This window comes from Heliangelus exortis, chromosome 1 (assembly GCF_036169615.1).
Source record: "Heliangelus exortis chromosome 1, bHelExo1.hap1, whole genome shotgun sequence".
In the NCBI taxonomy this organism is placed as follows: domain Eukaryota; kingdom Metazoa; phylum Chordata; class Aves; order Apodiformes; family Trochilidae; genus Heliangelus; species Heliangelus exortis.
This window is the reverse complement of record NC_092422.1, coordinates 112,845,613-112,861,018: the sequence shown is the minus strand read 5'-3', so window position 1 is coordinate 112,861,018 and position 15,406 is coordinate 112,845,613. Positions and strand designations below refer to the sequence as shown.

At 41.0% G+C, this 15,406-nt stretch overlaps 1 protein-coding gene and 1 long non-coding RNA gene across 4 annotated transcripts in view; one reads left to right on the top strand and one right to left on the bottom strand.

Moving 5' to 3' along the window:
• The window catches only part of NME7 (NME/NM23 family member 7), an 88,635-nt gene that overhangs the window by 30,130 nt on the left and 43,099 nt on the right, over positions 1-15,406 (top strand). For all 3 annotated transcript variants that reach the window (XM_071759056.1, XM_071759068.1, XM_071759063.1), the window contains exon 7: positions 2,715-2,820. In XM_071759056.1, the coding sequence (XP_071615157.1) occupies positions 2,715-2,820 (106 nt within the window). The remainder of the gene's footprint in view (positions 1-2,714; positions 2,821-15,406) is intronic.
• On the bottom strand, positions 911-6,895 carry LOC139803223 (uncharacterized). The gene is made up of 3 exons (XR_011728952.1): positions 6,303-6,895; positions 2,040-2,137; positions 911-1,268 (listed from the first exon to the last, which is right to left on the bottom strand). It is a non-coding gene; the product is annotated as an uncharacterized lncRNA (long non-coding RNA).

Below are 15,406 nucleotides of genomic sequence, written 5' to 3'. Positions count from 1 at the left end.
TCAGAATGACTAATTATGAAAACAGGGCTCTTTGATTTGTTTTGTGTTTTAAGAAGTAATACAGTGGGCCTGGGTTTGAGGAGTTTGGTTCTCTCTTGCCTTGTTTGCATTGTCTTAGTGGTAAAAAAAAAAAAAGCCCTGGAACTGAGTGATAGCTATTACTAGCTTTTTCTGCAGAACTGAGGTGTCTATTTGTGTGCATTGTTGTAGGGTAGATTTGCTGATAAATGATGGCAAGGATGAAGTTTATCTCATGATTGATAGATATTGCACTGCAGTATCTTAGCTCTAGACCAGCAGAAAAAAGATAAAGTTGGAACATCTACAGTAGCACAGCTGTAGAGATCTGTTCCCGAATACCAAATATGCTGCCATTTTCTGCATTCCAGAAAATACAGGTCGAGCTTATGTTATGGTAGTGAGGGCAGAGTTGGTGAGCTGATTCTTCTGGCTGGTTGTTAAGCTGTGTGGCATAGCAAGCCAGCTGCAAAGCATGAATGGTTTGCTGCTGCTCAAGCATTCATCTCACTTTTCTACTGAGCTGCTGAATCTTCTGTGTTACTCTGGTTTTGACAAGAAATTGTATGGTGGACCTGAAGTACTTTTTCTTTTAGCAACCTTGATGAAGATGGTGTGTAGTGAGAAAGAGTTTTGATGAAATTGTTCTTTTCTGATGAAGTAGAATTTTTTCAGAAAAGTCTCTGTCATTCTGGTTACATAGGTAGATGTCTTCATACATAAAGGTGAAAGTTTATCTTTCTTTCTGTGTATTGCTGTGACAGCTTTTGAACCAATAATATAGGAAAGAGTATCTTAGCATAAATTTTGATTAGAAGCATAAGGCTGTGCTTTGGCTGGCTTGTTATTCTTGTATATTTCATTATTTTTGAAATGCAGTTTGAAAGGCCCATTCAGTTGCAGTATTTTTATTACCATGAGAATATTTAGCTGAACTTTTGCAGGTGTGTGCATCTTTTATGGTGTTACTGATACTAGTCTTCAATGAATCAGCCAAAATTGTGGGTTTAATACCTCTGTGCATATTTTAGTTTAGTAGGCCCATTGTTATCTGGCTGTATAGCACTGGCCATGGAAACTAGTTGGCTGCACCTTGCAGAAGCTTTACTGAAAAGAAGAATGTAAGACAGAGGGACCAAAACAGACTCATCTTGAGGAAAACTTGAGGTCCCAGCTGCATCTAATGAATGTTTTGTAAATTGAACAGTTGGTGTGGGAAATTGCATTGTTCTTTAGGTGTTTCTTTAGATCTGTTATAAAGGTAAAGGAAAATAATTTTCTTTTTAAGGCTCCACTAGTTTGGCATTTCATTATTCCTGTCCTTCAGTGTTATTTAGTTACTTTCCTTTTCTGACTCTTAATGATGAAACCAAGTGTTAAATATTGTAAATATTTTGCTGGCTTTTCCTGGCTGCTTCTTTTAGACTAAACTAAAAAAACAAGAGCAGGACAGGGTCTTTGAAGCATTCAGCATTTTATCAGTAGAAGGATGTGAGAAATGAACCCTTTTTTCTCAGACATGCCCAATTAAAATGAGGAGTTTCTGCTAGGAGAAGAACTTCCCTTCTTTTGAAAAATCCATTGACTCGTGTAATTGTTAAAGTAAGAATTACAGGAATTGTCAGATTGTGATGAGCTAAAGACTGAGAGGTATCTATGTCTATTGCACCTGAACCGAGCTACTAAGTTAAATGAGACAATTTCGGGAAATGACCTTGAGCACTGCTTCTGTTACACAGGAAGAAATCAGACAGATTCAGTTGTTGTATTTCCAGGATATTATTCTTTTCCTTAAATAGAAATTTATCAGTTCTCTTACTGAATTTGACCAATAGTTCTGAGACAGAATCTGTGTTTCAAGCACTTGACTAATGTTATTTGGCAGATTGTGTAATGTATGCGAATAAGTGGTATGAAAAAAGTGTGAAGCTGATAGTGAACAGTGAAAAAATACCACCGAGAAAAAAAGGCTGAATATCAAGCTCACCCCAGTGTGGTCTGAGACCCAAGCTAAACAATACCTGAACAGCAATAGTTGGGAGACAGAAAGTGATTGAACACAAGGAGGTTCTTTTGGTTAATCTAAAAAATCAGAGCACTTGAGTTCTCTGTTTCAATTCTGTAAGATAAAAATAAGGTCAATCAGGCATGAGGAGTGAGACAACAATTTTAGATAAATGTTAGTTGTCTAAGGCAAAAGGAAAAAAGTTGTAAAAAAATGGGATGGAGGCTGGTTTTGTATAGAGAAAGTAAAATTACTGAAAAATGGATGAGAGTTACATTTTTGCTCATATAGTGGAAAAGATGAAGTGAAAAGAGGGAAGATAAAATATATGCATATAGGAGTGGATTTTGAGAAAAATACCGAGGAAAGAGAATTTAGAAAGCTGGGTACACCTCTACCAAATGATTATAGCAGCAGCATTTGAATGCTCTTAATAGCAATGGATTGTGTTGCAGAAGTGAAAAGAAAGACATTGCAAGAAACATTCAAATTGGTTTTTATGGCTGTAACAATGTTGTCAGAGAGGGAAAGCTATGTTTGAGAGAATGTTCTAGGAAAAGTATTTGTAGCACAAAAAATAGTTAAGGTTTGTCTTCTGGGACTATGGATACTTAGATGTTGATACTTACGATAAAAGCTCATGGATGCAGCTAGATCTAACTAAAATGTATTTAATTACAATTGTTTTTAGGAGCTGGAGTTGTTCTTTCCCTCTAGTGGAGGTCGTGGACCAGTCAACACAGCAAAATTCACAAATTGTACTTGTTGCATTATTAAGCCTCACGCTGTTAATGAAGGTAAGCAATGCAAATAGTGGAGGTGAAAGCAATGTGTGTTTCTGTGTATCCGTAATCATTCCTGTGCCTTTTTTTTGGAGAATAAGACTGAAAGAGAGAGGGTAATTTCAGAGTACATGTGAAAGTATGCAAATACATTACCTTTCATACACCTTTAGTATTTTTGCAGTTCAGTCCCATCAAGAGTGGGTCACGTGCTTTCCATGTAGATATTTCCTAGTTTCAGAATAAGGTGTGAGAAGTGAAAGAAAGAACCATGAAATAGACATGAGATTTGATGTGTCTTACTGTGACATCTTACCGTGTCTTTGCTCCTGTGCCCACCACACGTGTCTTTCATCAACCTCATGGCAGAGTGAAAGCAGGACACCTGGCCATATTGCAGGGCCTTCCACTCATGCAGTAACCCATTAAGTTAGAACTATTCATGCGGGGAGGTTTGTGCTGATACAAATCTTGTTCTGCTGAATGCATTGGGTATGGAAAGTAGGAAAAGTTCATTTACTCTATGAAAGGAAACCAAAGACATGAAGCATTTGTTGGACTTCATGATGCTTTCCATGATGTAGAATAGAATACCCTGTGTGCTCACAGCATGAGTATTAGAAATGTTTAGTGCCCAGCTGTTCCTGTGCAAAAATAATCTCTCATTTGTATCCTGTACTTAGATACAGGACCATGTGTAGGAGCAGTGGGTGGAGTAAAATATTTTGGCTCTAGCACTGCAACAGTAATTTTGAAGTGCAGAATAAATATTACCATGTGAGAGCACTGAGGTCTTTCTTGGTAAGATGCAGGGCACACTGCAACATTTTAATCACTTCTCTGTGGATAGCTGAAATGGAAATAGCAGAAGTGGCCGTAGCAGTTTCCAGGCCTTTCACACCTCAAGTGGGATGTTTGGAGAGCTTGCTAAAGGAAAAATGGCTTTCACAAGAAAGAGTCTCGCACTCACTGCTGATAATATGGCTGTTATCTCTTTGAGGCCTTGCATGGTATCTGCTACTGATAAGTCTGCCATGCAGCAAAGGCAGTGTGATGTTCCTTTTACAGAAATACAAGCAGCAGCTGGGACTATGATTTTACCTAGCTACGTGGTTGCAGAGGACAAACTTTTCTAAGGCAGGATTGTTAGGGACCTTAATTTTATTGTAAAAATAGCAACAGGTATGGCTTGGCCTATGCTTTCATATATTTATAAGAACATGTAATTTCTACTACATACAGAGGCTCAGAGTCTCTCTTGAGTGAGTTCAGGTTGTCCTTTTCTGCTTTTAATCTTCATTTTTTTAGACTTCATAGTGTCCTGTTTGTTACTTTTTATCTTTTTTTCTGGAACTTCCCAGAATTTTTCTCAATCATCGAAGGACAAATTCTGGCCCTGTTTGCACTTGCCCCTGGGAGTATGACTTCCTAGGGGAGAAAATGTTGGTGAGAGAGAAGTACAGGTGCAGATAAACAGAAAATATAAATACACACCCAGCTTTGCAATGTGAGCTCTAGAAAGACTTTCCATGTATTTAAGTTGGTCTCAATACTGTATAGTTTATACTAGTCCTTTTTCTCATACCACAGAGGGCTGGAAAGGCAGACCATAGCTGCCAAACAACAACTAAAAATTGAAAGACAAAGCATACTTTGTGTGGGTGTTCTCCATCCATACAGCTTTGATTCCTACTCTCAAAAGAATGGAGAAATCAAAATTTAATTTTCTTTTCTGAGTCAGCAAAGCATTTCACCAGTTTTAAATTAATACCAAGAATGATGGAATTCAGGGACTGACTATGTCTTTACCTTACTGAGCTCTGTTGTTCTTGTCTGTTCTCTCCCGTGTTACTTGGAATGTTTCAAAAGCCACAGGTGCTGCATTTTTAAAACAGATTATGAGACTATTGCAGTCTTCAGAAGTCTGGCTTCTGATGGGAAGTTGGGCTTAGTGAAGAGTCACTGTGGCTGCACCATGGCCTTCCTCTTTGAGAGCACTGGACTGGTTCCAGTCTGTAGAGTTGAGGCAAGAGGAATCCTCCACAAGGGCCACAGGAACTCTCCAACATCAGCCCAATGGGACAACAGTGTTGCAAGGAAGAGCATTTGGCTTTCTTAGCGTGCCCCCTTCTGTTTTGTTTAGTCTTTCTTCTATTCTTTTTCAGCCTATTTTTGTGAGTAACAACAAAAATATCAATGAGTGGCATATCTTTTGTTACTTTTCGTCTTCTGATCAAGTGCTTTGCATTGTCACAGTTGGGAGAACCATGCACAAGAGAGTGGAGTGCCAGCTGTGTGACGGATTTGAAAAATGTTTTGGAAGCCTTAATTCTGAAATTATTCTCTTATGATTAAACTTCTGCTTTAAACCTGAAAGATTTGAATCCTTCTTAGAGGAGGCAGTCTTTGTCTCCTATAGATTTTAAGGCTTTTAAAGAAGTTCCAAGGTTGCTGTGTATCCAGTGGCAGGCTGTCTCTATAGAAATGCCACCATTCCTCCTTTCCTGTGCAAATTGTTTTGGAGTCAGGGAATAGCATGATGAAAGGGTTTCGGGGGACCAAACAGTCTGCTCAAGGGAACTGGAATAGGAAGAAAAGAAGGGAAAAGCCTAGCTCTAAGGATTAGAGAGCTGAGACATGACAGTGGACAGATTGGCCCTGTGGGATTGTATGTCTAAAGGCAGAAAGTTTGAGAAGGGAATGGTCAACCAATTTGGGCTCAGTGATTTGTGACAGGCTGTGGAGGCTCTGTTCATCTCATCTCCCTTTTAATAGCTGTTAGGAACTCTGTTCAGTGATACCTGAGACATTCTGGTTATGCCAGCAACAAGTCCTGTATCTCTGTTGATGTAGGTGCTACAACAACCAATGAGTTGCCCTTTTGGCAAAATTGCATCCAGGAGGCTTCATGGTCTTAAAAATAAGCATCTTGGTTACCTTCAACAGTAGTGCTTCTAGCTAGTGTCCACCCTGCTGTTTCTGATAGGGAGAGTGTATGTGGAAACACAGAGGCTGGAGAGGAAAGGAAATCCTGCGTGGCCATCAGTGTGAGAAGGTGTTTTGGCAGAGGCATGGAGAGGAATTTATGTGGGTCAAAGCAGCAGAGCCTCTTCTTCATTGCAGATTTGATTAGTGTTCCACAAATTTTCATTGAGTATCTAAAAATAAATCTTTTTTGCCATTTTACATGTACTGCTGAGACTTTGAACGTGATTATCTAATTACCATTAATATAATCTGCTCATTACTCATGCACAATTAGGTGAAGTTTCACTTGCATGCTTAAGCTTATATGGAGCTCTATATTTCTGCAGAAATATTTGACCAAATTAATGATTGGAATTTTTTTATTCAGTCCTTTTCCCCAGTGTTTCTTTTTCCTCTACACTCCATTGCATAACTGATTCTTAGAAAGAAAAATCTTACTTTTTTTCCATCCTGGAAGATGGTTTGCTTTCACCACAGCCATAAGCTAGGAGGTTTTTCAGTGAGCTTACCTTGCTGTTAAAAGGCTGGATCTAATCTCTAGTTTACACTAGTTAATTGTCAGGCAGAGTCCTTTCTTAGAAACTGCCTTTGATTACTGCAGAGGGTATATGGAGTCCCCACCCAGCGACAAAGCAGTGGGAAATCACTGTTGGTTTTATCTCTGGCCTTGCTGACCCTCTGCTGATGGACATACAGAAGCATCTGTTGCTAGGCAGCCGCAGCAGCCCCACCACCTGCAGCAGAACCTGGCAAAAGGCTTCTGCGCGTGCTTGGTCCTGTGAGTGACAGAGCTGAAAGTGTCTACCAGGCTGCAGGGGAACCCTGGGGGCTGATAAAGGGATGTTATGTGAGGTTTAACTTCAGCTGTCAAGGGAGCTGTAGCGCTGGAAGGGTGGTATCGCTGGCCCTCCAGGAACGTGTCATATGCATCTCTTAAGCAGTAAGACAACAGCTATTTTGTCAGTCTGGTGTCAGCCTGATGTCTTCTGTGGGGGATCAGAGATGGGAAACCAGCTGGGAAGGTCTTTGATGTGTAGCCCAGAGTGCTTTAGCTCATTCTCTAGCAGCTCCTCCTGGTGGAGATGGAGCACTTCCCTGGCTCTCTGGCAAGTTGGCAGTGGTGAGGTAGTTAAACTGTAACTCTGAAGAGGGATTTCAAGAAGGTCCAGTTCCGTACCGGGAACTGAAGCAATGTGAAAGCAACCTGATGCTGCTCCATGTTCTGACTGGAGGTGTGGTGGGGAGACACAGTGTAGTTTGACCCCTCTAGAGTTTGCTGTGCTCTTCAGTGCCTTTTATCCTCCTCATTCTCTTTTTCTGACACCAGTATTGAGTCGAGGTGGATAAGTAACCAGTAAGCCAGCTCCTCAGTGTGTTGATCAGGATTGTTGGGCTTAATTGTACAATAACTGGAGAGTTTTAGTGTGCATCTGTACTCTGTAACCAACCTGCTTTTTATGATGGGAGCTTCAGACAATTCAGACACAAGGTCACAGTTGCAATAATTTTGATGTTAACTTGTTGTAATAATTACCCTTATGTTACTAGATCTGGAGTTATTAGCAGTAGTACTCAGAAGCCAAAACTGTAAAGGCACCAAAATAGATGAACTTTAGTTTAATGCCCTGAGGACAGTCGTGACTTGACTGTTTTGTCAATATAAATAGCACCTTGTAGATCACTGGGTGGGATTAACTTTAATGTATTTATGTGTAATGCACATAAATGTTTAGTCATCTGGGCTGTTAGAACTAGAACTTGATATTTCATGACTAGTTTAAAATTTATTTGGTGTGGGTTTTCATTAATTTGTTTGAAAAATGAGCAGCAAAAACAACAACAAAAAAGTAGAACAGTGATGATCAGGATATAAAAGCTGAGGTTGGAAGTATGTTATATTTTACATTTTGTACTTAGTTGACAGCACAGAGCTTGAGAGATGGAATTTCTGCAATCTCAAACTGAGACATGGATTCTCCTAATTTCAGAGTTTTCCCAAAATCAAATTTGTGGTTAGAACTGTGCCATGAACTTGAAAAACAAAACTGCTGGTCAGGAATTCATTGGATGCAACTGAAAGGCCTGCCTAGAGATAAGGGAACCTCCTAGATGTGAGACTGGCTACCCAGACACGTGTGTTCTCTTAGCATGTGCTAAACTTGAGATTCTCTCATAACACTGCTGGTAAGTTAAATGCTTCTCCCTCTTTTGTAAAAATTAAAAACATACCAAACCTAAAATTTGGTAGATATGGTATTTGGATTTGGTAGATTCTATCTTCTGATAGAAAACAGAAGAAACAGGAGAGGGTTTTTTTTCCTAAGTGGAAAAGGTATTCTGTGGTTTTAAAATCTGTTCTAAATTGACAAATCTTAGAGATTGTGCTCCATTCTTGATCTGATTACCTACTGAGCTGCTTTAGAGAGTCATAGACCTTTATTGATAAACAAATTGCTGCATGACAGGTAATCATAACAATCAAATTTCCTTATTTGTACAAAGAGTTTAAAAAATTTAGTTGAGAGAGTAGTTCCTGGCTTCAGAGGCAAACCTAATTTTAAAAGATTACCAAGGACAGTGGTTCAGTCTTGAGCAGGTACAGAAACAAGGCTTACTTAAATAAGATATCAAATTTAATTTACAAGAGTCAGGATAGAAGGAATGCAGTCCAGCATTTTAATAGACTATATCTGACAGCAGACAACGGAAGAGCTGTTCCTGACATGTGATACTTGTTGCTCTTTGAAAGGCAGGAGGCATCGCTGTGAAAACGTCCAATTGACCTCTGTAGTGTGCTTAGTATATCACAAGACAGTTAGGACAAGAAATAAGCTAGAAAAGAAAAAGAGGATGGGATAGAAGAGGTGCAAATCAGTCATTATTCTCAGGACTATGGATCTATCGCATCGCTTTTTATCAAGATTATTTGTATCTACCAGAATTTGTGCAAATTTGCATGTCTTCCTGTCTTGCATGACATCCTGTTCTCTAAATTGGAAAGATATGGATTTGAGGTATGGACTACTTGGTGGATAAGTAATTGGCTGGCTGGTTGTACTTGGAGTTGTAGTCAACAGCTTGATGTCCAAATGGAGACCAGTAATGAATGGCATTCCTGGAGGGAAGGGATGCCATCCAGAGAGACCTTGCCAGGATTGAGAGGTGGGCCCATGCAAACCACATGAAATTCAACAAGGCCAAGTGCAAGTCCTGCCCCCGAGTCCTAAGGCAGTCCTAAGCACAAATACAGGCTGAACAGATAACAGTTTGAAAATAGCCCTGAGGAAAAAAAGGACTTCAGGGTGCTGGTTGATGAGAATCTCAGCACGAGCTGCTCCCAGAAAGACAACCATATCCTGGGCTGCATCAAAAGCAGTGTGGCCAGCAGGTAACCCCCAACAGAGAAAGGGTATGAAGCCACTGAAGTGAGTGCACAAAGATGATCAGAGGGCAGGAGCACCCCTCCTAGGAAGGCAGGCTGACAGCTGGGGTTGTTCCTCCTGCAGAAGAGAAGGGTCTGGAGAGACCTCGTAGTGGCCTTCCAGTACCTAAAGGGGATCTACAAGAAAGCTGTGGAGGCACTTTTTACCAGGGCACATAGAGATAGGACAGGGGGCAATCTTTTTAAACTGGAAGGGGGTAGATTTAGGTTAGACATTGTGAAGAAATTCTTTAGCCTGAGTGTGGTGAGAGACTGGAACAGGTTGCCCAGGGAAGCTGTGGGTGCCCCCTCCATGGAAATGTTCAAAGCCAGGTTGGATGGGGATGGGGCTTTGTGCAACCTGGTCTAGTGGGAGGTGTCCCTGCCTATGCAGGAAGGTTGGAACTAGAAGATGTTTAAGATTCTTTCCAACCTTTTTTTTTTTTTTTTTTTTCTCTCCCTGAATTTTTAGACATAAGTTAGATTAACTCTTGTTTTCAAGATACTTAGAAGTACAACAAGGTTTTCAGAAAACTGTTTTCTTCTGCTTGAGGAAAAATAAGGAAATCTATTTTCTCATAGCTAATCTAGGAGTATATCTTTTGTGATGAGTATGCATGATAGAAAGATGAGCTGCAGATGCTTTGGACTTCACCTCATTTTAGGCAAAACTTTTCTTTGTATCTTGTCTACAAGACTGAGTACAAAGGGGCATAGCCTTCATACACTTAACGACTAGAAGCTTGGAAGGAACTATTTGAAGATAGAAGCTGGAAATGGAAACAAAAGTGGAATGAAAATAAATCTTTGCAGATGCTTGAGACAAGTACAGTGGAGTGTTTGAGATGTGACCTCTTGTATTGCCACAAGTGATATGTGATATGCAATCTTAGAGCTGCAGTCATGTGAAAACTACCAAGTAAAGCACTATGCTTTTAGGTGTATATTATTTTTGTAAATGTATTTGTCCAGGAAGAAGTTGCATTTATGCAAAGTGAAATGCACCTTATTTGCTCATATTGCTTAAAATCACCTGTGTCCAGGGACCATGGTGTTAACATTAAAAAAAAAAATGACATTAGGAAGAAGTGTTTATTACTTCATTTTTGGATTTTCATTCCTAAAAGGTTTGAGAAAAGTCAATTCTAAGAGTGGTCCAGGGAACTGCAGGCTAATGAAATTACTTTCATAACAAGAAAATGGATGAATCAGGAGTCATTTAACATGTCATTTAAACCATGCAGGTTTTTTGAAGGAAAATATGCTTTGCTGATCTCTGAATTGTCTAAGTTTGCTATCCATAAAGATAAATCAGAGACAGATAGTCTAACTACTGCTTTTGCCAAAGCCCCTTGCTGTTAAGAACCCAAATTTTACTTCACAAATGTACATTTAGATCTATGCAGCATAAGATGAATAAGAAAAAATAGGTTCAGCTTGTGCCAGGCGAGATTCAGATTGGATACTAGGAAAAATTTCTTCACTGGAAGAGTAGTGAAGCATGAGAACAGGTTGCTGAGGGAAGTGGTAGAGTCACCATCCCTGGAGGTGTAAAAGAAATGGGTATACATGGTACTTCAGGAGATGATTTAGTGGTTATGGTGGTGTAGAACTGACAGTTGGACTTGATCTTGAGGGTCCTTTCTAACCATGATCATTCCATGATTCTGTGGTACTATAAGCATTTCCATAGCTCTTTTCCTTAACATTGAACTGAACATAAGCACGTGAGATTAAAAGAGCTTTAGAAGTGAAGTTGTGTCACCCATCCTTAAGTGACACAATATTTTTGTCAATATTGTCATTAATGACTTGGATGGGTAAGGACAGAGAATGCTTGCAGTGTTTGCAACTGGTACCAAGTGCCTGCTGTAGTTTTGGAGGAGGATGTAATTAGAAATCAGAACATTCCTAATGAACTGCAGAAATGAAGCAATGAGAAGATGAAACTGAATAGAAACAACTGCATAGCACTACTGTGGAGGAGGGAAAAAAATACACAAATATGAAATAGAGAAGGACTGTCAGGATATTAGTGAAAAGTCAGTAGAGAACTGGTTGGGAGAATAGTGATAGATCATAATCAGTGTTCACAATTTTGGACACACTTTGTTTAGGCTTTTTGTCAGTAACTACTTCTGTTCAGTGCTGGTGACATCTTGTGACCACATCTGGTTTCTGGGAACCCTGATTCAAAAATATCATAATCAACTGAGAACAAAAAGAATAAGAAATTCAACCAGTGAAAACTTGATGAAAACTTGAAGGTTTTAATTTATTTAAACTGAGATGGAGAAGACAGCTTTCTCTATGTAAATTCGGAAATTGTGCATATTTACTAATTTAGATAAAAGCAGATTTACTCTAATAGTGAAGGAAAACTTCAAAGGGTATCACTGGCCTGACATCTGGAGATGTAATAGAACCCTTGTTCTCAGATGTTTTTGAAAACATATCAGAGAGGGGAAAAAAAAAAGGCACCTTGGAGCAAAAGATAAGTATCTTGAAAGTATCTTGAAGTCTGTTCTCTTAACTGTCCTTTTTGAAATCAGAGCATAAGGAAAAAAGCAAGGTATTGAGTCTGAAAAGAGCCAAGACACAGAATGCAGGAATATCTGATAGTCTTTTTGCCAAGTTGAAAATAAATGATAGATCTTGCAGTTTATTTACTATTTATCACTTACAGTGAGTTGTCAAACCTTCCTCAGTCAGTGGAATATAAAATTAGTAAAGTCTGGAGCAGATCATAGAGGATCTCTTGAGGGTTTTAACGTCCAGAATTAAGTTCCCATCCACATGCCTTTACCCCCACTCCCATGGTTATCCTGGGTAGTTTTTGATCTCCCCTTCTCCCCTCTTGACCCAGTGTGACTTACTTCTTGGTATTTCAGAGTACAAATACAAAAATTACTGGATATCCTTTTTCATCCAGTACACAGTGAGGCTGAGAGATCAGTAGCTGCAGAGTGTCACTATGGGCCAAACTTCTGGGGAATCTAGAAATGGTATGTTTATGTTTCATAATAAGAATGCCTAGAGTTGCATTTTTTCTAAGTAGGAAAAGAGGGAGATAAACCTTGTTCTTCAGGGCATAGGTAGGCCAACAGATAGGAAAAATTGCACTTTTTTGAGGACATCTGTCACTTTCTTACCGCATGGTGTTTTGCAGTGTTTTATGAAACAAAGATCGGTTAGAACTTCAACTGAAATACATTGTAGGAAGGCCCAGCTCTGAGTCCCACTCTACTGGAATTCAAGAAGGACTTTGCATGGATAGGATGTGTCCCAGTTAAGTCAATACAACCGTCTGAAAGCCTGAAACAGATCCCAGGCTGAGCCTTGTGCATCCACTCCTCTGTTGCTTGGGGATTGCCTTTGTGCTTTTGGTTTCTATTTTGGTTCAGGTAGAACTTAAAAGGAGGAGAAGCGATATATGTATAGCCCAAACTGGGACGAGGCCCAGTCACTGTATTGGTGGAGTTTACACAGAAAGCTTGCTTATCTGCCTTTGTCTCAGTTTCTTCATCTCAGAAGTGGAACTGTAGTGACATGAGGCAACCAGGTGCCACTAATTGCCAGGTAGTGGGCTTGACCTCGTGTTAAACCCACCTGTGCCTAATTAGGGCAGGCCCCTACTGCGCATGAGCAGGATTAGGGGGGTCAATAAAATGCTCACACCTGGCTGCTGGTTAGCCACTTTTTACTGCTTCTGAGGGCACTGTGCTAACCTGATTGCGGCACTGGAGCTTTGTCTCAGTACCACACTAACTTGGTTGCGCCACTAGAGCTCTGCGACCCCAGCCTTGCTCGGGTTTTGCTGCATGAGCGCGCTAGCCGGCTGCACTACTCAGGTGTGAGCTTTTTATTGGCCCCCTAATCCCGCTCATGCGCAGTAGGGGCCTGCCCTAATTAGGCACAGGTGGGCTTAACACGAGGTCAAGCCCACTACCTGGCAATTATTGGCACCTGGTTGCCTCATGTCACTACATGGAACTAAGATCCTGCTTTGCAAACACAAAGGAAATCTCATGTTTCTTTCTCAAGGCACTTTCAATATTTTTTTTCCTGACATCTTTTTATGTATAATTGTGAGAATGATCCTTTTTGTTAAGCCTTTTGTGTGTTGCAGTTGTGAGCAATCTGTCTGGAGCAGCAAGGTACTGTGTTGTTATGATGAATGAGAATGAACTCAGGAATAAAATAGAGAGGAAACATGTATGGGTTTCTAACAGTTAATTATTAATACATAAATATATATATAAATATATAATTAACTCCTGTTAAAGCCCTGTATGCAACATACATTTCTACTTTGATTTCTGTCATGATAGGACCCCGCCCCCTATCTACTGAGAAGAAAAGTCTCAATAACTTTAGTAGAGAAACAACACAAAAAGATGAATATTTGAGTTCCTCCTTGTTTCTCTAAAGCACAGATTTTGCTTATAAACTGCTGAGGACAAAAGTGCTGTGGAAAGCAGATCTTCATAGTACCCCAGAAATCGATAACTGATACTTTAATTAGATACTTTCTGGCTGTGAAGACCTTTCTGAGCAGCCCATTCTTGACTGATAGACTGTAAAATGGAGATCTGTTGTGCTAAGCAGCTTTCCCACACTAAAGTAGCGTTTTCCCTGCAAGTGGTAGTTGTCATTTGTCTGTCGCTGCCCTGCCTTGATCTTCATTGGTTTTTGATGAAGCGGTGGCTGTTGACAGGAATATTGGCTCTGAAGATCGATGTCAGGGTTCAGGCCCATCTGGCACCAACTGGGCCTCTGCTCCCTCACCTGTCGCCCCACTGTGGGGCAGGGAGGAGAAAATCCACCCAAAGGCTCCTTCATCGAGACACAGAGAGGGAGGTTTTCACTCCCCAGTTATGGTAACAGGCAAAAACTAGATAGATGCAACCTGGGAAGGAAAACAGCCTAATTTAATCTACAAGGAGACAGAGAAAACACGGTCAGATGTTAATACCTTCCTCTTACCCCCACCCCTCCCTTCCTCCTGGTCCCGGATCCCTTCCCTGCTGCCTCCTTCTCAGGGCACAGGGCAGGGGGGGTTCAGGGTCAGTTCCCATCATGGTGTTTCTGCCGCTCCTTGCTCCTCAGGGGGAGGACGCCTCACATTCTTCTCTGACTCCAACGTGGGGTCCCTCTCACGGGAGAGCCCTTCAGGAACCCCTGGGACATGAGTCCCTCCCACAGGTGCAGTCCCTCAGGAACTGCTCCACAGGGTCACGGCTGCTGCGGGAGCAGTCACCTCCTCTGGCACGGGGTCCTCCATGGCTGCAGATCCACATCTGCCCCTCTCCATGATCCTGCACAGGCTGCAGCTTCACATCTGCCCTCCTGTGACACGTCAGGGGCTACAAATCCACATTTATCCCACTGTGGTCCTTCAGGGACTGCTCCGCTGTGCTTCTCCATGGGCTGCAGGGGCACAGCTGCCACCTCACCACAGGCTGTGGGGAAATCTCTGCTCGGGCACCTTTCCCCCTCCTTCTTCACTGACCTGGGTGTCTTTTCTCTGGCACTGCTCTCTCACCTCCTCCTCTCCTCTGCTCTGCAGGTCTCATTTTATATTTTTGCAGTTTCATTTCCCCCTTCTGGAATGTGTCACTGTCAGAGGCACATCCACATTTCCATATCTACTCAGGCTTTGGCAGGAGCAGGGCCAGGGTTGGAAGTGGGGGAGCTTCCAGCAGTTTCTCACAGGAGCCACCTCTTAACCCCCCCCCCTTGTTGGCTTTCACAACACTACTGCACTAACCCAAGACATTCCACCCCTTGCCTCTTTGAATCACATGTTCAAGAATTATTGTTAAAACCCTTGAGAATGAGGAAATGTGAAAATACATTGGAGGATACTTCAGGGACAGGTTTTTCCTTTTTAATTGTGAATACAATTTTTGAAAGGCCTCCGACTATGTCTCTCATTTACTCAGAGCTTTCACTGACCTTTTAATATGGGAGGAAGCTCACCAATCCTGTGCCACAGGTATTAGCAGACTGTGTACAATTCAAATCTTGAGTGTGCTATAACTTAGATACTAGCTTTGTTTTATTCTCATCTAATAAATCTATGCAGTGCTAAAAAATCTTGCAGTTTAAGTACTAATTAATAAAATTGTTTAATGACCAGAACTGAAGTCCTGCTGGTTTTATACATTACAGGGTATTTTGCTGTGGTTA